The sequence below is a fragment of the Gekko japonicus genome, unplaced genomic scaffold (assembly GCF_001447785.1).
Source record: "Gekko japonicus isolate JY-2015 unplaced genomic scaffold, Gekko_japonicus_V1.1 scaffold896, whole genome shotgun sequence".
NCBI classification, from domain to species: Eukaryota; Metazoa; Chordata; class Lepidosauria; order Squamata; family Gekkonidae; genus Gekko; species Gekko japonicus.
Genome location: NW_015162504.1, coordinates 97,093 through 119,781, shown reverse-complemented (window position 1 = coordinate 119,781; position 22,689 = coordinate 97,093). Strand labels below are relative to the sequence as shown.

General features: G+C 46.9%; 1 protein-coding gene across 1 annotated transcript; it reads left to right on the top strand.

Moving 5' to 3' along the window:
* The first annotated feature begins 839 nt into the window (after positions 1-839).
* SRD5A3 (steroid 5 alpha-reductase 3) lies at positions 840-12,831 on the top strand. Its single transcript, XM_015406115.1, has 5 exons — positions 840-1,258; positions 2,668-2,819; positions 4,529-4,727; positions 11,169-11,287; positions 12,537-12,831. The coding sequence occupies exons 1-5, from the start codon at positions 840-842 to the stop codon at positions 12,794-12,796; spliced, it is 1,149 nt and encodes a 382-aa protein (XP_015261601.1). The 3' UTR covers positions 12,797-12,831.
* Positions 12,832-22,689: the final 9,858 nt, after the last annotated feature.

Sequence of the window (22,689 nt, the reverse complement as noted above, 5' to 3'; positions counted from 1 at the left end):
CCAACCAAGCCCGGCGGTGGCTGGTGATCCCCGCATCCCCTTCCTTGCACGCGAGGAGACCGGGACCAAATGGCAACCTGATTCCTCGCCCAAGGGGAGGCTGCGCGGCTCCAGTTGACCGCCTCTCCGAGCAGCGCTGTCGGCCAGGGAAGGGGGACCCAATGCCCGCAGCCTTCCCCTCGCCTTCCCTTCCAGCCCACCTCAGAGGAGACCCGCCGCTCCCAAGGAGCGCATCTCACCAGCCTCATAACCCCCCCACGAAAAAGAGCTGCGCTCCCCCAGCCCCCTCGCACGAAACGGCGAGCGAGAGCAACAGAAACGGAAACAGACCTCCCCCCCGTGCCCCAAGGACGTGCTTCGTCTGCTTCAGAGCGAACTATTTCATGCAGCAGCCCAATCGCTGGCTCACAACTTGCATGCCGGTAGCTCGCAAAGTAGAATGTTTGCTCAGGGGGCTCAACAGCTTAGAGGGAGCCTTGCAGCCTTGCAGCCAGCTGGGAGATCTCCAGGCCCCACCGGGAGGTAGGCACCTGAGGGGGGCGCCACGAGGCGGCCTCGCCTAGGGTGCCCAAACCCCTCGGGCCGGCCCTGATTGTGCACCTTAGCAGTTCTGCTTCTTTCCCCTCTGCCTGAGCCCGCCTCGATTCCACAGCCTAAACATCCAACAAATCAATCCACGCTGCCCCTGGAGAACTCTGATTGGAGCAGGAGAACGCCGCGCTCGCTGATAACCCAATCACAGGCAAACAGTTCGGATAGAAGGGCGGAGAGCATTTTTTTAAAGAGGACAAGTCCCTTGCCTGATTGACAAACGGAATCGCAAATCAGAAGCAGACCGAATGCGAAAGTGGTCCAGAGGAAGCCAATGGGCCGATTTAAAGCTTGGGGACCGTCAGTGTAAGACGATTGGTCGGTTGTGGAAATATTCAGAGAAAGGACGTTCTCCGAACGCCTCTCCCGAGCCCCTATTGGCTGGGAGGAGGGGCGCTGCCCCTTTTCTTTTCTCCCGGAGGAGACGAGCGGCGAATGTCCTTAACCTCCGGTGCGCGCCTGGCAAGGTGATGCTGGCTGGGCTCTGGCTGGCGCTGGCTGCCGGTTTCTTGGCTGCGCTGCTGGTCCTGCAGTGGCTGCCGCCTCCGCCCGCCTCTTCCTCGCTCAGCCTGGCGGGGCTCTTCCACGATCTGGTCCGCTACGGGAAGACCAAGGGCGGCTGCGGGCAGCGCCCAGCCTGGTTGCAGTACTTCGACGTGCCTAAGAGGTGAAGGACGCGGGGTCCGAGATCCAGCCGAGGAGGCTGGGCCAGGTGTCTTTGCGGGGACTAAGCAGCTAGTCGCTGGATTCCCCCTTCCTAGGCTTCATTAGGAATCAGATCACCGGAGCTCCTCTGGGCACGTGCAGAGTGCTTTCCCGTTCGCTTGGTAGCTCTTGAACACCTGTGCTCAAGGATAGGAACAGAAACCTATTTTGTCACCCGTTTTGAATGGGGCGAGTGGTTCCGTGGCCCAAATCCCGCCCCTCGCGGCTCTCCCCCGAGCGGGAGAGCCGCGAGGGGTTGTTTCTGCTCCTGCAGGGCTGGGAAGGGGCCCTTTAAATGTCTACGGCGGCCGGAGGCGCCGCCAGTCACCGGTTCACGGGAAACGTTCCCTGGCCTCCCTCAGCCGCGCACATGAATTCCTCGTGCCAAAATCCGCTCCTCGCGGATGTTTAGGAGAAAAGGAATGCTACTCTTTCTGCTAATGAGACACAAAATGAACACTCCCCACTTCATTCAAGGCCCAGTTCCACACAGAACGAAGACACATGTTGCTGTGTTTGATACTTGATGTCCACAATTGGCAGAATGAGATGCTCCAGTTTTGTGGTGCTAGAATGGACTGCACTGCTTCAGGTTGCGGGGGGGTGGGGTGGAGGCTTGTATTTTTTTAATGCCACCATGCATAAGACTCCCTGTATGTACAAAATAACCACAGCTGTATATGGAGTAAGATAGACCTCTTACTGATGTCTTTAACTTTTTGTTGCTTGTAGGGACTTTCTTTTAGTGATCTGGCACATTGAATTCCAGTGCCAGGAGGTAACGTCAGGGGAAGGCCTCAGCCTCTGTGCCTTGTCATTGGCCCTCCAGAGTAACTGGTTGGCCACTGTGTGATACAGGCTGCTGGACTAGATGGACCACTAGTCTGATCCAGCAGGACTCTTCTTATGTTCTTATTAAAAGTGTATCTTCTGTTTGGAGCCTGAGTTGGTACAGTCCATTTTCCCTCTTCATTTTGCTGGGTGTGGAGACCAGGCCTTCTTAGCTAACCTTCTAGAAGTAGCTATTTTCTTTCGGTTTACTGTGAGGTAACCTGGTCTGTTTGAAATTAAGAGGTGAATTCAGTGCTTGGGTGGCCTTCCTCTTATTGGCTCCCCCCGTTGAAGGGGCAAAATCACTACAAATGAAACCAAACCAAAGCAGCTCTCCAATTTGACAGTTGCCGTTTTGGATGACAAAGCATGACTCTTCTAGCATTAATCTTTCAGTGCCACTGGGTGGCGCTTGAGGTCATGTTGGTGTTCCTTGGTCATGACAGGTTTTCAGGAAAGGAAGCCATTTGGTCTTTGGGATGTGGGGAACTTGGGAGCCCTTGCCATGAACCATAAGTTAATTTTTGCTTCCTTCTGTAGGTGGTTCTGTCACTTCTATGTCGTGGCTGTGATCTGGAATGGCATCCTCTTCCTGTGGCTTATCCAAAGTTTGTTCTTCTCATGGCCCTTCCCAGTTTGGTTGCAGGATTTGCTCCACATTCTTGGAGAAGCCCCCCAGGACCAAAACAGAGGCATGTATGGTTCTGAGAATGTGTATGCTTATAAACAGGAAGGTGTAGCCTGCTTGTTTGTTTGTTTCTTAGTGGAAGGCAACCTAAAGTGATATGGTGTTGTTTCTTTTAAGTGTTTCCACCAATAAGCTGTGCTTAAAGGACTTTTCATCATAGGAAATCGGCATGCAAGTGACCTGTAACTATCTTGCAGAACATATTTACAGCTCGCTCATGGCAGTAGTACTCCTGTTGTACTTTCCCTGACTCTTTAGTGGTGGTGAAAAGAGCTGTCAAGTTGCAGCCGACTTATGGTGACCCTGTAGGGCAGTGGTGGCGAACCTTTTAGAGGCCGAGTGCCCAAACTGCGACCCAAAACCCACTTATTTATCGCAAAGTGCCAACATGGCAATTTAACCTGAATGCTGAGGTTTTACTTTAGAAAAAACAACTCATACATTAATTTAAGATGATCCAAACAAAGCAAGGAAAGCAATCCCAAATGCTTTCATTTACTTAAAATTATTTGGCAGAGAATTCGACACTTTAATGGCGGTCTGGGCCTGGCTGGGGCGATGGCACGTGTGCCCACAGAGAGGGCTCTGAGTGCCACCTCTGGCACGCGTGTTATAGGTTCGCCACCACTGCTGTAGGGCCTTCAAGGCAAGAGACCAGCAGAGGTGGTGTGCCAATGCCTGCCTCTGCAAAGTGACCCTGGGCTTCCTTGGAGGTCTCCCATCCAAATACTGACCAGGGCTGCCCCTCCTTAGCTTCTGAGATCTGATGAGACCGGGCTGGAATCAGGGTGACTCTTTAGTGCTATTACGAACATGGGGGAACATGGTATAAGCCTCTGGGACTGAACCGTTAGAGAAGTTAGGGAGGGGGTTTCACATATGCCAGGCCCCTCGTGCAAAAAAAGAATTCCATCTTGCATACAGCAGGCTAGCCTGACAAGAAGAGGCACAGGTTGACCAGCTACTTTACCGAGTTCATGGAACCCGCAGCACGGTAACTTTCCGCGGACGGCTACTGGAGAGCATTCGGAAGTGCCGTTCTGCCCTTGCATTCTCAGCTGGCCCAGTCCCAAGAGGACTATCTTGTGTCCTCTTTTCTGAAAATATAAGTCCCAGGATCATCTGGTAGAAGGTTGATGTCTTACCATCGGATAAAGTAAAGGTAAAGGTTCCCTTGCTCGAAAGCCAGTCGAATCTGACTCTAGGGTTGTGGTGCTCATCTCCGTTTCAAAGCCGAAGAGCCAGCGCTGTCCGAAGACGTTTCCGTGGTCATGTGGCCGGCATGACTAAACACCAAGGCGCACGGAACGCTGTTACCTTCCCACCGAAGTGGTACCTATGCTGAACTGCAGGCTGTGGAAGGTCAGTAGTTCAGCAGTTCGAGACCCAGGGTGCTGCATGAACGGAGTGAGCTCCCGTCTCTAGTTCCAGCTCCTGCCAACCATCGGATAGGGAGATATTATTTTAGTACTATGTCCTGCCCTAATGAGATGGCCACGGTCTTTTGCATCCAAGGGATGGTTTCCACAGTACAGCATGGCCTGTTCTGAGAATTGTTGCCCTTCAAGTATTTGGGCGCTCTGTGTGTATAAAGTTCTCGCAGTGCCACTGAGTGTTTTCATGCAAGTCGTGGCATGAATTCCTATAGTTTGCTGAGTGCACTTGGCACTTCTGTCAGTTGTTTTTACATGGCAACCTGTGTTGGATTTCTAGGTGGCGAGGCCCTCTCTGCTTTCCTGGTTTGCCTTTTTGTCTGGTTGAACAGCTGTCGGCGACTCTGGGAGTGTCTTCACATCAGTGTGTTCTCCACGGGAGTCATTCACCTTGTACAGTACTGCTTTGGACTCTCTTACTATGTGCTGGTGGGCTTAACAGTGTTAAGCCAAGTGCCTTCTAGTGTCCGGGCAGGTAAGTGGCATCTTTAGTGTTTTAGTAGTAGAACAATGTGACACCCACCCCCGTCCATTTCTTTCTTATTAGAGGAAAGGCCTGGTCTGTACATAGCAACTGAATGAGGTCAAAGAATTTTGAGGTGGAGAGTGAGCGACGCCACTGGTGAGGAAAGAGAGCTACCAGAAAAATGGTGGATTTTGATCCTCTGAGCATTTATTTATTCATTTATTTACTTTATTTACATCCAAAGTTTATTAAAATGGTGGTAAAGGTAAAGGTTCCCTTCCTCGACAGCCAGTCGAATCCGACTCTAGGGTTGCGGTGCTCATCTCCGTTTCAAAGCCGAAGAGCCAGCGCTGTCCGAAGACGTTTCCGTGGTCATGTGGCCGGCATGACTAAACACCAAGGCGCACGGAACGCTGTTACCTTCCCACCGAAGTGGTCCCTATTTATCTACTTACAATTTCTTGCTTTCGAACTGCTAGGTTGGCAGGAGCTGGAACTAGAGACAGGAGCTCACCCTGTCTTGCGGCACCCGGGTCTTGAACCGCTGAACTACTGACCTTCCACAGCCTGCAGTTCAGCGTCTTAACCACTTGAGCCACCACAGCTCCTTTAAATGGTGTTAGACCAGCACAAATCACAAACACCTGAATCACATGCTCATAAGAGAAATACAATGGATAAACAGCAATTAGTACAATCAGGTCGGCTATGACAAGATGGTGCCAAGATAGGAACTCCGCCACACAGCCCTCTGCGAACAGACGGCAAGTCAGCCTTAACTTTTTCCTGCTTTATCTCCCTTCAAGTTCTTAATTGGTCTCTCAACTCTAAACAGAAGTTACTTATCTTTGGAAGAGAGAGAGAGATAAAAGAACGTTTTCTTTTAGCAAGCTCGGGAGGTCTTTACGGAAGGCTCTTTGTTAGACAAGCGAAACTGCTGCAAAGTAGAGCAACTGTTTATACTCTCCGCTTTTAATTACTCTTTGAGCTCTACACATTTTTCAGATTTCACCATCTTTTGCACCCCTTGTATTCTATCATCTTTGGTTGACACCTTTACCAGCAGTAAGTAACATCAAGGCTACAATTGGGAGACCACATGCAACCTCACAGTAATTACACAGTACTCGGAATGAGGCACGCTAAGAGGTCTCGAGGTTCAGAGGACTTAACTACACCCCCCAAATGCAAACAGAAAAAGATAGAAGACTTCTTTAGAGCAATTAGCGAAGCTACTTACACCATTCCTGTTGCTAATCGCATAGCTCCCCTAGCTGACACTTTCAACCCCGAGGAAATCCCCGCAGAAGCTGAAACTGAGCAGCAAGTAAAAAAAACAGCAGAGGGAGCTGCTAGCACTGCAACAGATTTCTGTTACCTGACAGCTAAAACAGTGGGTTACGACTTTGGATTGTTAAAACAAATCTCTGCAAAACTGGAGTATTTTGACCATGTCACAAAGACTGTGATGAAGACAAATGGGCTGGCCAACAGAAATCCTTCTAGACAAGAGCACAGAAATCCAGACTGGGCCCAGAAACAACCCAAGTAAAACAAGGAGCAGTACAAACTGGTTCTACAACTGCAAAAGGTATGCTTAACAATATGCAGTTATAAAGGACAGGTGTCTAACTGGAAGCTGAAGGAGCAAGCTGTCTCACATTTAAGATCTCTATTCCCGAAAATACAATTTCCAGTAGATCTAGTTTCAATTGAAATACTAAACTGTACAAATCAAGCACAGAGAGTGCTGTTGACTTTCAAAACCCCCAAAATACCCATAATGCTTCTCCAACAGAGATCCTTCCTGGGCAGCAAAGGGATCTTTCTGGCAAAAGCCTTCAGAAACACCTGCGAATCCTCTTTATTTCCATCACTGCAGAAAGTTAGAACTTTATCAGATACCAGCGCAAAGGACTTATCATCAAGAACTAGGTCAACCCTGTCTCTTGATGAAGAAGTAACTACTCCATACAAAGCTATTCAAGACGCCAAAGAAGGTGAAAAGGAAGACTGTTACTTAAACAATTCAATGGAAGAAGATATAATTAACTCCTTCCCCTGTCTTCCAGTGGCTGACCAACTAGTCATCATAGCAAGAAGGGACTGGATGTGCATCCAGCTTTGAAGCTTAATGGAATCCTCATCAGCTATTATCCATCAGAAGGCATCAGGCAATGACTCTCTTCCTCCCCCTCCCTCAACGAAGTTGCCAATGCCATCCAACAAGCATGCAATTAAGTGTACTATCCGCAATGAGCCAGTTCCCTCTACCCAGAGGCCGGAGTGTGATCTGGATAGTCATCTCAGCATCTGTCCCGCCCTCCGCATGCAGGACTATCAAGTGGCAAAGAGGAACAACTGTATTTTTCACAACACAGGAGGGGAGCTAGAAAGAATCTCCAAGGACTGACAATTAAAAATCCTGTCCTGGAGTGTGGGAGGGTGGCATAACAAGCTCCATGACCCTGATTTCTTCAAACTTCTAAGACAATTTGATATAGTGCTTATCCAGGAAACTTGGGCTCAAGATACTTCCCTAATAAGCCTGCAGGACTTCAGAATTTATGCAAGTGCTGCAGTTAAGTCCCACCACAAAGGCCAAGGGAGTGGTGGCCTTGCAGCACTTTTTAACGTAGACTTAAAAGCTGAGATCCAAGTCATTGACAGCATCTGCCCCTCAATACATACAGCCACTATTGGTCAAGGGCCAGCAAGTAGGCAACCTCTTGTATGTCAATGTATATTTGCCCCCCGATTGCAACAAAATGCAAGACAAGGAGAAAATTTGGGACCCTTGATCATCTGTTGGCCCAATACCCCAATTTTAAAATAATCTTATGTGGGGATTTTAACGCAAGGATTGACCCAGGCTGTCTAGCACCTCAAGGAAATCTAGATGCACAGGCCACTGAATGAGCTCTTTTATTAAATCATTGATCCTTAGACCCCGTAGTCAATAGACCAGGTATAAAATGTTTTGAGCTACTCGCCCAATACTATCTGTATATTCTAAATAGGACTAAGTTTGACTCCTCTGAAGGGTCCTATACATACTTATCCTCACTCTATGCGAGTACAATAGATTATATAGCAATTTCCCCCGATTTATTGAGTCAACTGAACAACTTCAAAGTGAGGGACAGTAGCCCCTTGGAATTAATTTTAAATTTTAGTAACCAAATTTTCTTAACTCCGACATCTCATCCTACCGAAAATCTATTATAGGAGATGGATGGAACATTTGCATAACACCATTGCACAAGCTCTTGAGGAAACAACTTAGGGACAGTCGTCAGTCTCTGCTACACTCAGATTCCAACTCAATCCATTGCTACGAAGGCATAATTCCTGCTCTTAAACCTCTGTTGATTAATTATAGATCTCCTAAACAACACACCCACCCCAATAATGTATGGTTTGACCAGGAATGTAGGGATTTTAAAAAGAAGATAGCCAGACAAATGAAACTCACCTGACGCCATAAGGATCAGAAATTAATACAACAACTAATTAAGACTAGAACTCAATACAAAAATTTACTCAAACCTAAGAAACAGGCCCACAGCAAGCAATTTTGGGAAGAAATGGCACAGGCAGCAAAGGGGGAAAAAGAAACTCGCTTTTGAGAGTTAGTTTCACTTGGGCTCAGAAGACTACTCTTCTAAATAGATGCCTAAATTTCTGGAAACTCCTGGATTAACCACTTCTCTGCCATCTATGATTAGGTCCACAGAAACAAAGAAATGGGCCTTTAATCACAATCTGCTGCCATCTGTCAATCCCCTACCTCTCAGATTAGGTCCACAGAAACAAAAAAAATGGGCCTTTAATCACAATCTGTAAATGCTACCAGATTGGCCAGCGGTAACAGTGGCTGAGGTCGAAAATTTAATTTCCTCCTTGGCCTTAGGCATATCCCCGGAGGAAGAGTCAATACCCACAGACCTGGTCAAGGCCTTCCCCAGCTGGTGGCCCCCAATTTTTGCCAAACGATTTACCCAAATAAATAATTCTGGCCTACTTCCTGCTGGATGGAAAACCAACATAGTGGTCCTCGTCCACAAAAAAGGTGATAAGTCGAACCCAAGTAACCATCGCCCAGTATCTCTCCTCGATAACAGCATCAAAACTATACGGAAAATATTTACTAAGGAAGTTAGAGGAATGGGCTACAGACAACCTAATTCTGCATCCTCACCAAGCAGGCTTTCGCAGAGACCAAAGCAGAACAGACCACCGCCTCACACTTTACCAACTAGCCTATTTGGCAATGAAAGGTCCAACCAAAGCCCTATACATGGTGTCTGTAGATTTAGCTATAGCTTTCGATTCCATAGACAGAGATCGTTTATGGGGAAAACTTGGGAAGACAGATATAGACAAAAGACTCTTAGCACTGATTCATGAATTCTATTCTGGGACATCTGTAAAGGTCAGAGTGAGTACCTCTGGTTCCCTAACTAGAGAAATCCCTACGGTAAGAGGGGTAAAGCAGGGATGTGTTTTTACTTTTCAATTTATTTATCAGTGGCATTGTTGATAGATTGTCTGACCAGAAATTTGTTCCACCCTCACTTAACAATCAGAAGCTCTCCTATTTGCTATATGCAGATGATATGGTCCTGATTTCCTTAACTAGAGCGGGCCTGAGGAAGCTGCTGAATGACCTGGGGGACTATTGCTTGGAAGAAAAATTGAAAATAAATTATACCAAACCAAAAGTGATGGTCTTTCATAAAAGGCCAAAAAAATTTTTATGGTGCATAAACGGCACCCCAATTGACCAGTGTAAAACTTATAAATATGTGGGCATAACCTTCCATGAATCCTTGAACTGGAATGCCCACATAGCTCTAACAAAAATAACAGCTCTTAAGACTATAGGTGCAATAATGGGACTCTTCTACAACAAGGGTGGCCACCTCATAGACCCAGCCATCAAGCTTTACGCTAGCAAGGTCATCCCCCAAATACTTTATGGTGCTGAAATATGGGGATGGCAAGACCAAGTCCTTACCAGGCTGGAAATAATGCAAAACAATTTTATGAGACGCATCCTGGCACTCTCAAAGGGGACACCAACAGCCATGATGCGAGCTGAGCTGGGCTTACCCTCAATAAGGGCTCGTGCACATGCTGTAATTTTAAAATTCTGGAAGAAACATCAGCTAGTTGATACAGGTTCCTTTAGCAACTCTAGCTTCCATATTCTGCAAATTAATGACCCAACCCGTCTCAGCACGCTATCCAACATTATTACTAAATATACAATCCCGGACGACCTACTACTCCCCTCAGATAACAACTCTTATCTGCGGGATTGGGTTTACAATGAAGACTCTCTAATTGACAAATCCTTAATTAGTCAACAGAAATTTGCCCCAACAGACCACTCCAGAGCCTCCTATCTGGCTCATATCTCAATTTACAGCATAAAAAGGGCATTCACTGCTCTTCACTTTCAGACCATGCCAACTGAGCTGCTAAAAGGACGATATATCAAAACCCCATACGACCAACATACCTGTCCATGTGGGACTTCGGTTGAAGGTCTAACACACTACATTTTAGAATGCCCCCTATATAATGGTCCTAGAATCAAATTCCTCAACCCAATCCTAACAACTTTACAATTCACATTAGGTACCGACATAGTAACATTTCTACTCTTGGACGTCAACCCCACCATTTCTTACAGAATGGCACTCTATGCTTATGCTGCAAGAAAAATGAGAGATAGGGCTATCGAATGATTGTACTTTAAGAATATGTCATTTAGAAACCTGATCTTAATATCTATATTTTTATTCTGTTCACATATTCTATATTTTAATCCTGTTTAGTTAATTACTATTTTATATATGTGTGTGTGTGTATGTATTATATTGTGATGGCCAATGGCTATATACAATAAACTTTTGAGTACTTCTAAGTTACTAAATCATTAAAAATTGTTAAACTTAATCTAAAATACATAAAACTTTCTGGTGAATTTTACAAGCAGCTGTTAGAAATTTCACACTAAGAGCTGTAACCTATAATTTTTGCCTATAACTAACATTTTAACAGACTCCAGGCGAATAAGATATCTTCTAAATAAAGGGAGAATAAACTTAGAACTGATTTCTTGATATAAAGGACAGTAGAGTAAAACATGTTCTATTGTTTCAGCCTCTCCTGTGCCACAGAGACAGGATCTCTCTGCCATAGGCGCCTTTCTGTATCGTTCCCTCCAACACTGCGGAGGGAAGTTCTCACCATCTGGCAAGAGAAAGTGCCCCCTGTTGGCCCAGAATCTCCAGTTGGGAGAGATACTGTGCCTTTCTCCCCAAGGGGAACTCAGAGTGGCTTACATCACTCTCCTCTCCTCCATTTTATCTTCACAACCACCCTGTGAGGTAGATTAGGCAGATCTTTATAAACACTTCTGGTTTTTGCATGGTCCAGGAAGAGGGGACGGTCTGACGGTCTGTTGGTACCATGGACTTGGACTCCTGATGTTCGTTTGGGCCTCAGTTCATCAGCAGAGGTGTCTCGTGATTCTAGCAAATCTGAGGAAAAATAAATCAGGTAAGGTGTCTACAGTGTGTGTGGTCTGTGTTTGGGTCCGTCCCCCCCCCCCCCAGTAAAAAATGTTAGTACAACTCCTGCTTGTTTCCACAGTATCCCTTCATAGAACAAGGCTGAAATGGAGAATGGAGGCCCTAGCTGAGCTATATATGAGCAGCATCTTTGAGGGGCAGATCTGCGTTTATGGCTTAGATACTGAAGGGAAGGGGCAGTTAAGGCTCGCAGGTGTGCGGAACCTTCTTTCTGGCCTTAACCTTCCTGCAGTTGCTCCGTCTACCTGCTGGGCTCATTTCCAATAGTGGAGCCTTCTTGGCTGAGGGGGCGGTAATGTCTAGAGACAAACTGCAGGGAGGGAAGCCACAGGCAGGGGGAGGGGGAGGACTCAGCCCGCACAGCCCCTTTGCTCCTTGTGTTCTGTGATTTGAGAAAGACCGACCTGGTGCTGGTGGTTTGGAACCTGAGCCAAAGGACATAAGCACCTATATGGAATAAGTTTTAGGTAGTGTTTTGAACTCTCAGTCCATGAGAGGTGGCCAGAAATACTTTGCATGTGCTAGGAGGCATCCTGTTCATTACTTTACATGACCTGGGTCTGCAGCCCTGACTTCAAAAACAGGTTCCAGGACTTGCCACGAGAACGAACTATGTTCAGGGCTGGAGGAAGCAAGGAACAGAACTTTCCCAGGTGACTTGCAGCTAGACCAGCAGAAAATACTCTGTAGGCCGTTACTTGGTAAACAGATAGCTGCAAAACAAACAAAAAAATGCAACTAGGACAGTTGGTTTCTTATATCTTACATTTTAGCCAGTAAGTCTCCCCCAAAGCTAGTGTATCTGGAACACCACCTCTTCAAAAGGGGTGGTCTAATGTTATCCCTGACCTGACCTGGATAGCCCAGGGTAGCCCGATCTTGTCAGATCTCAGAAGCAAAGCGGGATTGGTCCTGGCTCGTGTTTGGATGGGAGACCACCAAGGAAATACCGGAATCATGATGCAGAGGCAGGCAATGGCAGACCACCTCTGAACGTCTCTTGTCTTGAAAACCCTACGGGGTCACCACAAGTCAACCGTGACTTGATGGCAACAGCAACAACCTTTGCAAGAAGAAAGTGTTCCGACCTTTGTAGAAGTCCTGATAGCCACCAATCATGCTGATGCGGGTGAAAACCAGAGATCTTTTAGTGTTGCTTCTTGGTTGGGCAAGGCTGTCACTCATAGTTCCCCCCCCCTTCTCTTTTTGCTTCGCAGGAGAGGTGGTGAGTTTGGACCACAGCCTTCCTTTCGGCGACTGGTTTGGAATGGTGTCCTGTCCACACTACTTTGCCGAAGTTCTCATATATGTATCGATGGGTGTTACGTTTGGATTTAAGAACTTAACCTGGTGGCTCGTGGTGACGTACGTGCTTTTTAACCAGGCCGTGAGTGCCACGCTGTGCCATGAATTCTATCTGAGCAACTTCAAGGACTATCCAAAGCATCGGAAAGCCTACATACCTTTTCTCTTTTAGGCTGTTTGCTTTAAGCAATTTAATGCCAACTTCAGCATCCCATCTGAAAAGAATGCCTGGTTATCCGGGTGGTTATTGCAAACAAAGGATTTGGCTGAGACTGAACTGACACAGATGATTGGTGCTCACAGCTAAGGAATATGAAAACGCTATTTGTGATGTTGCCCTGACGTGGATAGCGCAGGCTAGTCAGATTTAAGAAGTTAAGCAGGGTTGGCCTTGCCAAATATTTGGATGAGAGCCAAGTGGTGGCTCAAGGGGTTAAGACGCTGAATTGCAGGCTGTGGAAGGTCAGTAGTTCAGCAGTTCGAGACCCAAGTGTGCCGCATGACGGAGTGAGCTCCCGTCTCTAGTTCCAGCTCCTGCCAACCTAACAGTTCGAAAGCAAGAAATTGCAAGTAGATAGATAGGTACCACTTCAGTGGGAAGGTAACAGCGTTCCGTGCCCCTTGGTGTTTAGTCATGCCAGCCACATGACCACGGAAACGTCTCTGGACAGTGCTGGCTCTTCAGCTTGGAAACAGAGATGAGCACCGCCCCCTAGAGTTGGATTCAACTGGCTGTCGAGCAAGGGAACCTTTACCTTTACCTTTTTACTAAGAAATACGAGGGCCGTGACAGCAAGGTAGGCAACGGCAAACCACCTCTGAATGTCTCTTGACTTGAAAAACATACGGGGGTCATCATAAGTTAGCTGTGACTTGACAGCACTCCCCCCTGCTCATGATGTTAAGGTGACTTAGCAGTGGCTGGTTTTGTGTAACTGGCATTATGCAGCGTGCTTCAATCCTAAAGGGCATTTTCTGCTGTGGAGCCTCGTTGAGTGTAAGCGACTTGGCAGAGCAAGAACAACCTGTGACCGGGACCAATTATGTTCAGAAGGAATTGCATGAAGCAGAATGAAGATGCAGCATGCAAGTGTATCCCTTTGGAAATGAAACAAGAAGGAATCAACACTTTTTTATATGTATGTTATATATAAGTTTTATATGTGAACAAATTGCACTAAAAATCATTGTGACAGAGGCAAGGCCAAAGTTTGGTCTGTGGGTCACTTTTCTCTCTGTGCCACTCACACAAAACACCAGTCATAATCTGTCATTTGATTGTAAATATTATTTATAAGATGGTCTTCAGTAGTTTGTGAATATCTTGTATTTGTCCGACAGTAGGGTTTAAATTATTTAAAGCTTCCAGGACAGAAGGGGATGAGTTAAAAACCAGCTTCTGTGTGCTGCTCTGTCTTACGTCAGAGGATGGAGCTACTTCTCTATGCCCTAGAGTGCAAAGCTAGTTCACTTCTTGTTGGCGTGTTCCTTGTAACCACATAAGTGGCCAGGGCTGTGGGACAAGTTCTGATCGCTCTTCAAAATCTTGCGAATACAGAACTGTATAGTTTTGCATCTTGACGGTGAGCCGTTAATAAGATCTCTGGGTCGTGTCAACAGCCACACCCGAAGGCTTGAAGGAACCGTTAAGAAGTTCTTTGCTGGAGCCTCCTTCAAGTGCAAGTTATAACAGTGTTATCTCAAGAATGTTACTCTTGGGCAATGCAGCCAGATGTTTACGGGAGGCTTGTTTCCTGGTTCAGAGAGGGAAGAAGCAATGCTGTGAGAAGAAGCCTCGTCTCTGTCGACTTGGAACGTTGATGCAGTTTGACATAATTATGTATTTACTTCATTTATACCCTGCTTTTGTCTTCAGTGAGGACACAAAGGGGCTTATACTGCTCTCCTCCAGTCTTATCCTCAAAACAGCCCTCTGATATAGGTTAGGCTGAGAGTATGACCGGCCCAAGGTCACCCAGCATGGCAGAATGGGGATTCAAACCTGGGTCTTCAAGATTCCAGTCTGATCAAACCACTCCACCACACTGGCTATCAGCATTTAACATACGTTACACTGTTCCCTCTAAGCTGAGTTAGTGTGAGCTAGCGCACAGTTTTTTAGCCTCTGGCTCACACATTTTTGTCTCTGCTCAGGAAGGAGGGCTCCAGAGCAAACTAATTTATGCAGTAGCCAAATCGCTCGCTCACAACTTTAATGCCAGGAGCTCACAAAATAGAATTTTTGCTCACAAGACTTTACAGCTTAGAGGGAACATTGGTTACAATACTGAAACCTGTTGCAGTAGGCTCTGCATATGGTCATCTTCTAATACCAGCATGATCGATCACCAAGACAGGGTGCCCAAGGGTAATACCTGGGATGGAGGCCCATTGCTACTATCCGCGCACAGGCTTGGGTAGTCCTGTGCAAAGTGAAAGCCAGCCCCTTATGCCCATGCGGGAGACTATAAACCTAGAAATGTAGAGATGGTGCTTCTAACCAAAAAAAGACTGCTCTGGGGCAATGTTCCCTCTAAGCTGTGGAGTCTTGTGAGCAAAAATTCTACTTTGTGAGCTACTGGCATTAAAGTTGTGAGCAAGCAATATGGCTACTGCATAAATTAGCTTGCTCTGGAGCCATCCTTCCTGAGCTAAGACAAAAAATGTGTGAGCTGGAGGCTGAAAATTTGTGAGCTAGCTCACACTAGCTCAGCTTAGAGGGAACACTGCTCTGGGGTTCTCTCCAATCATCGCCTCAGACCAGCTATGCTACCTTTCTTCTTCCCCACCTGCACAAACGTGAAGGGAGTTTCCCTACATGTGAGTTCAGAAACTGGCCCTACTAAATGCTTTTACCTGTGATACCATTCAGGTGTTTTACTGGCAGAATTCTTATTTTTCTAAGTTGGCACTCCTGTATGGCATACAAGAGTACTGCTGTGGTGGGCCGTTCTCTTCGAGTGGGAATGCTGGCACAGCGTGCTGTTGAGCTGTTGATCCTGCCAACTTCCTTCTTACCTCAGGTACTTAGAATGATCTATTTACAATTTAGAAGCAGCTAGAAATGGGGTGTATGTGATCCTTCATCCATCTGGTCACAGCTTTGAGAACAAAGTCCTTCTGATGACTGTGGGCAAGGGCCTAAAGACTTTGGGTTGGATCCAACCAGTTTTTCTGCTGATGTAATAGAAGAAGAGATTGGATTTATACCCCACCCTTCACCCGGAGTCTCAGAGCGGCTTACAAACCCTTTCCCCTTCCCCTCCCCACAAAAAACCCCTGTAAGGTAGGTGGGGCTGAGAGAGCTCTGAGAGAACTACTCTTTCAAGGACAGCTCTGACAGAACTATGGCTTGCCCAGGGTCATCCAGCAGGTGCAAGTGGAGGAGTGGGGAATCAAACCTGGTTCTTCCAGATTAGAGTCCGCACATTTAACTATTACACCAAACTGGTGTAGGGGAGGGGGTCCCATCTAACCACCCAAAAAGGTTGTGCTGGGGATCATGAGATCTGCATGTAAAAAAGCCATGTGGAATGGAGGCTTCAGTAAAGAGAGAAATTGAGTAAGACTGAGTGAAAATGCTGGCTGGATCCAGCCCATTGGATAAGATGCAACAGCAGGAAGAGGGAAAGCTAGGGTGTGTGGCAATGAGTTTCCTAATTTCCTGTACATTTGTTTTTCTCCATTGAATGTTTTATATGAATTGATTTTATCTAGTACTGGTTACACTGTTTCTATAAAGGTTTTGGGTTTTTTTACTTTATGGTGTCCTGCTCTGTTCTTTGATCTATAGGATCTCTCTGCCTCTGGAGAGTTTATATGCAACAATGTAATAAAATTTATTTACTTCGTTTTACGTGTTATACAAATCCATATTAAAGCTTTGAGGTGCTATATGAAGTTTGGCAAATTAACAACAATTGTCCTTGTTTTGTATAGCGAGAAAGTAGAGGGCAGAAGTATTCCTGAAGGAATTAAATGCAGGCAGAAGGCTAATTTCCCTGCTGCAGAAAACTCCCCACTACTGCAGGCCCCCCCCCCCTGTGGCTTTTAGTCTGGTCAAGTCCCATGATTCCCAGCATAGTTGACAGGATCAGACCCAAGGTCACACTAGCAGCTGCATGTGGAGGAATGGGGAATCAAACCCGGTTCTCCCCAATTAGAGTCCGCGCTCCTAACCACTACACCAAATAGGCATTATTACTTGATGTCTCCATAAGGGAGTGATTAGTAGATAATGAAGCACGCAGCCTTATTAATGAACTAAGTCCTTGTAAAAGAATTGTTCTTGAGTTGGTCAATTGATACAGAGGGATCCACTTGTAATGGTTGATCTCTGGTGGCTAAATTCACACATGCAGGTAATCACAATGCAAAGTCAACAAAGTGATGACGGTCTGTGTGAACTAACCTAAAGATGTATATGCTGTCTATTACTTTGCTCATAAATGCTGGTCTCTATAATCCCACAGTACAATTCTAAATGGAGTTACACCCTTTTAAAATCCATGTATTTATTTTTCGCATTTATATCCCGCCCATCCTGTAAACGGGCTCAGGGCGGGTTACAACATTTTAATAAATACAATAAAATTTAAAACATATAAATTCAGTAGTCATGCTTGCCGTAGGGAGAATTCGGCCCACTGATGTAACTGAGTATGGCCGGTTATCAGTAGGTGGGAGATCACAACCTGGGGGGGGGCATATGTGGACGCCCGCTGCCTCAAAGGCCTGGCGGAACAGCTCCGTCTTGCAGGCCCTGTGGAATTGCATAAGATCCCGCAGGGCTCTGATCTCAATAGGGAGCATGTTCCACCAGCTGGGGGCCAGAGCAGTAAAAGGGTAGGTGGACATCTTTTGGGCCAGGGATCACCAGGAGATGTTGACTCGCAGAGCGTAACGCTCTCCAAGGCATATATGGGAAGAGGCGGTCCCTTAGGTATGTTGGTCCCAGGCCGTGTCAGGCTTTGAAGGTAATTACCAACACCTTAAAGTGAATCCGGTACTCAACCGGCAACCAATGCAGCTGACAGAGCACATGCGAAACATGGGCCCGACATCAGCAGGCGCACCGCCACATTTTGTACCAGCTGTAATTTCCGGATCCGCTTCAAGGGTAAGCTTGAAGTCAATGAGTTTAGAGAGGTGTAACTCTGTTTAGGATTGGGTTGTCAGGGCCCTTGCTCCATCACAAAGATCAAGAACTTATTTCTGTGCCACCATGTCCCAAAACAGATTTCCTAGGCTTGTACTAAAAAATTAAACTCATAGTACCTGTGAAAACTCTCCCTACACTTTAAAAACGTCCAGTTGAACATCATCTCAATCACTTGTAGAGTAGATAGCTCCAGACCAGGAATTTTATCCCACAATCAGATAGTTTTTCAGAGGCCACAGGATTTCTTTGTGAGTTTGTGGCAGCCCTGTAGCTAGGGATATTTTTGTGAGGCGGCCTTGGGGGGGGGGCACCAGCTAATTAGATCAGAGGGGAGTTCCCCCCCCCCAATAAAGACAGCCCTTCCCTGTGGAGCATCTGGCTCCCTCCCTCCCTCCCCAAGGAGCCGCAGTGCCCCTTCCAGCATCGTCACACCAGGGGCAGCCTGACCACCCTCGGCTCCCTCCCTGAGCCAGCAGAGGCGAGGCATGCGGTGGCTGGCCTGGCCACAAAGGTGTGGCATGTGGGCGCACGGGAGCACAGCCAGGCGTGCCTGGCCAGGTCCAGACGAGGTGCCCGCTTGCCTCCTTGCCTTGCTTGGGGTTACCTGCTGCTGGCGGGCTGGGCAGCAAGCATCTCTCAGCCCAGACTTGCTGCCCCTGCTGCTTTTTGTGCTGCTACTGCTGCTTGTGCCAGTCTTGTCCTCCCTGCTGAGAGGCAATGGGGGGAGGGGGAGCCAAGGCTCAGGAAGGGAGGCCTATAAAAACCACTCGGGGGCCAGACCCCCTGGGCCCTGCAGTAAACACAAACACTGCCACTAAGAATGGGCACAAACTGCGTTTTCGCTATTCAGTTTGTGGTTCATCGCTGAACCACAAACCCATATCAGTGGGGAGGCTGGTTCACAAACCAACCCAGTTTGTATCGGCTTTTCATGGGGAGCAGAAAGCAGTGGTTTAAATGGCTTGGAGCTACTTAAAGCAAACAACTCAGTGTGGAAATTCGTTGTGGTTCTTAAATCTGCAAACATTGCTTTGCGACCCACAAACTGGCCAAAATTCATGATGGATTTAGTTTGCCGGCCCATTCATGCCCATCCCTAACTGCTACCACTCTGGAATTTGTCCAAGCCAACATTTACCTGGGTGAAAAAATAGGCAAGTTTACATAATCTGTTTTGAGTTTACATTGTTTATTAGGCTTTAATCTGCAGTCATCACTTCAGATCTTTTTCGGGGAACGAGGAGTTCTTTTCCCTCTGAAGTCAGTTACTATAAAAGTCTTATAAGGAAACCAAAATAAAAAGCAAAAGGATAATGAGATAGGAACTAGCTTGGCTGTCTGTGTACCTAGGCTGAAGAAAATGATTAGTGTATCTTAATTCTTACATCAAGTTACTTAAGCCATTCAAGTCTTCACATTTTTTAAAATATATATATATTGTTATTGCATTTAATAGTAATTGTTTGTAAGACCCACCAATTGTTTAAAGGATTATTGTCATTTTTCCTTCTTAACTCTTTGAATGTTCATCTTGTGAATCGCAAGTGCTAACCTTAGGCCTGTCTTAGCCTGTTGCTAATTTCCTGTTTGTTTGTTAAAGCAGCAAGCAAGAACGAAATCCCTTTGCAATGAAATTGCAGGCTTCCAATGATTTGTTGCTAATACAACAGTCATGCAGGATTTCAGAAATTTATGGGAATGGGGAAGTGGGTGGATGAAGCAATAGATTTGCATGTAGCTATCGGAACCTCTGTGAAAACGGTACAGAGTGTTTAGCAACCTGAGTGGTGAAGCAGTTAATTCAAGAAGAGATCAGACAGATGAAGCATAGGCCTATCAGTAGCTAGTAGCCATGATTACTAAATGGAAACTTGTATAGAGATGAACAAGAAAAAACCTGCTTTGGGCTTTCTGGAAGCATCTGCTAATACACAATGCTGCCCTAAAGGGACCTTATCCAGGAAGAAACTTAACAGTGCAACCCTAAGAACACTTTGCCCTTGGAGTAAGCGCCCTTGAATAGGATTCTGAGTAGACTTGCTTAGGAATGCACTGCAACAGTGTGATTCTAATGTAGAGTTACTGTAAGTTGAGGAAGGGAAGGAGATTGTAATACACTCTGAGACTCTAAGTGAAGGGTGGGGTATAAATCCAATCTCTTATTGACTTTGATGGACTCAGAAGGTATAACTCTGCCTAGGATGGCACTGTAATAATAACAGTTATCATATGGCATTGTGTGTGGTATAGCTGGAACTCAGGAGATCCAAAGATTGTCTGGCAGTCTTAAGTTTTAACTCTTTTAGTGTTATGCACCACTAGGTGGTAAGCTAGACTTATTGGGGGGGTGGGCTGAGAGAGGTCTGAGCTGTGACTGACCCAAGGTCACTCAGCTGGCTTTGTGCAGAGGAATGCAAAATCGAATCCGATCCTCCAGATTAGAATCTGCCACTCTTAACCACTACACCATGCTGGCTCCTGGATGGCACTGTATATGAGTCAGACTGGGCTACCAGACACAATTCCAATGATGAGCTTACTTTGGTTGGTGGATTTCTAGAGCCAGTATGGTGTAATAAAATGTTGGAATAGGATCTATGAGTCCCAGGTTCAAATCCCTGGTCTGTCATGAAGCTTGCTGCATATCCCTAGGCCAGTCGTTCTTAGTGTAACCTGCTTCACAAGGTAAAATAGGGAACAATGCACACTGCTCTGGGCTAACTGGAGAACTATATATCTAATAGCCAAGGTCCCCTCTGTGTGCAGATACTTATTTCCATGGTTCTGGGCCACATGGAGATCTCCCAGATCTCCCAGCAAACTTGGGGCAGTGCCCATGTTTGCAAAAAAATCTAAAATGTTTTAAAAAGTATATGGGGATACTTAAATCCCCCCAAAGTAAAACTGCTTACTCTGTGCATGCACAGAGAACAGACTTACTGAGGCACGGGAAAAGCTGCTGGAGCTGTGAGGGAAGCTGCCACTGCAATAACTATGCAACCTGCCGCTGGGACAGCCCTCACCAGGACTGCCAGCAATGAAGACTATAGCTTCAGTCAGCAGGTTTGTGCACTGGACTGCTGAGTGAAGGCAGCCGGTAGCATCCCCAGGGAGGGAGGGCAGGCAGCCAGTCGGGCCAAGGGAGCCAAAGGGGCAACGGCACCTCTCTGGGAGCCAGCCTGCCTGCCCTCTGCTGCTGCCATCGCTGCCCAAGCTGGCCCTGTGGGTGTCAGTTGAAGCACGAGGAGACGAAGCCTGTGTCATCACCGCCCCCCCCCCTCCTGCAACCAGATTGGGGAAGTTTGCTGGCCTGCAGCTGCAAAAGGAGAGAAACAGAAAGAAGTGAGGTTCTGTCTGTGTGTGTGTGGAGGGGGAAGAATAGGGAATTGTCTGTTGGGGGAGAGAAAGAAACTTAGGAGATTGTCTGAGGGAGGGGGAGAGAACCAGGAAGGGGAGATTGGGGGGTAGAGAAATAGTGGAGAGAAAGAGAGGGCAGACTGAGAGGGGGTGGGGGAAAGAAGAAAAGAGATTGGATTTATACCCCGCCCTTCACTCGGGAGTCTCAGAGCGGCTTACAAACTCCTTTCCCTTCCCCTCCCCACAACAGACACCCCGTGAGGTAGTTGGGGCTGAGAGAGCTCTTTTCAGAACTGCTCTTTCAAGAACAGCTCTTGTCAGAACTATGGCTTGCCCAAGTCATCCAGCAGCTGCAAGTGGAGGACTGGGGAATCAAACCCGGTTCTCCCAGATTAGAGTCCACACACTTAACCACTACACCAAACTGGGACATTGAGAAAGGCTGGGGTAAGAGGGGGTGAGACATATAAGAGGCAAGAGGGTAATAAGGGATGGTAGGAAGGAAAGCTGACATAAAAGGGGTGAGAGGAGAAGGGGATGTGAGGGAAGTTTAGTAGAGGGGGTAGGTGCAGAAAGAAAGAGGAGGGTGTTTTGACAATGAGGGGTGGAAAGGTAGGGGGACCACCTTGCAAGGACCGCCTCCAAGGAAGACTATGGTAGGGCCACAACACATTATGCAACATTTTGTTGCGGGTCCCCTCTTGTAAATATATATAAATTATACCCCAATAAATATATATTTTATACCCATGTCATCAGATCATGGGAGAAAATATTTCCTACGTTTATCCAAGAAGCTCAGGGTGTGGCGTAGGCGATCCTTTCCAGCGGCTTCATTTTACCCTTGCGACAGGGCTGAGAGGAAGTTAAGTCCAAAGCTGCCCAGTCAGTTTCATTGCGGAAGAAAACCTGAACCCAGATTCAAACCCCTAGTAGACCAACAGCACTAACTACTACACCGCATGCACACCCCAAGCTTGCTAATTTTTACTTTAAATTATATGCGCTTCACAAGGAGAAATACGCTAAAGCAGCACAAAAGTATTAGAACCATTTAGAAGGTAAAGGTTCCTTTGCTCGAAAACCAGTCGAATCCGAGTCTAGGGTTGCGGTGCTCATTTCCGTTTCAAAGCCGAAGAGCCAGCACTGTCCGAAGACGTTTCCGTGGTCATGTGGCTGGCATAACTAAACACCAAGGCGCACGGAACGCTGTTACCTTCCCACCGAAGGGGTCCCTATTTATCTACTTGCAATTTCTTGCTTTGGAACTGCTAGGCTGGCAGGAGCTGGAACTAGAGACGGTAGCTCACTCCGTCATGCGGCACCCGGGTCTCGAACTGCTGAACTACCGACCATTCCACAGCCTGCAGTCCAGCGTCTTAACCACTTGAGCCACCGCAGCTCCTATTTCACAAGGTGAAATACGCTAAAGCAGCACAAAAGTATTAGAACCAGTAACGAGCCATAAGAACTTGACTCCCTCCCAAGCCCTCCCGCTTCCATTCAGCTGCGACTCCCTGGACCGATCCCCCCCCCCCCCAAAAAAC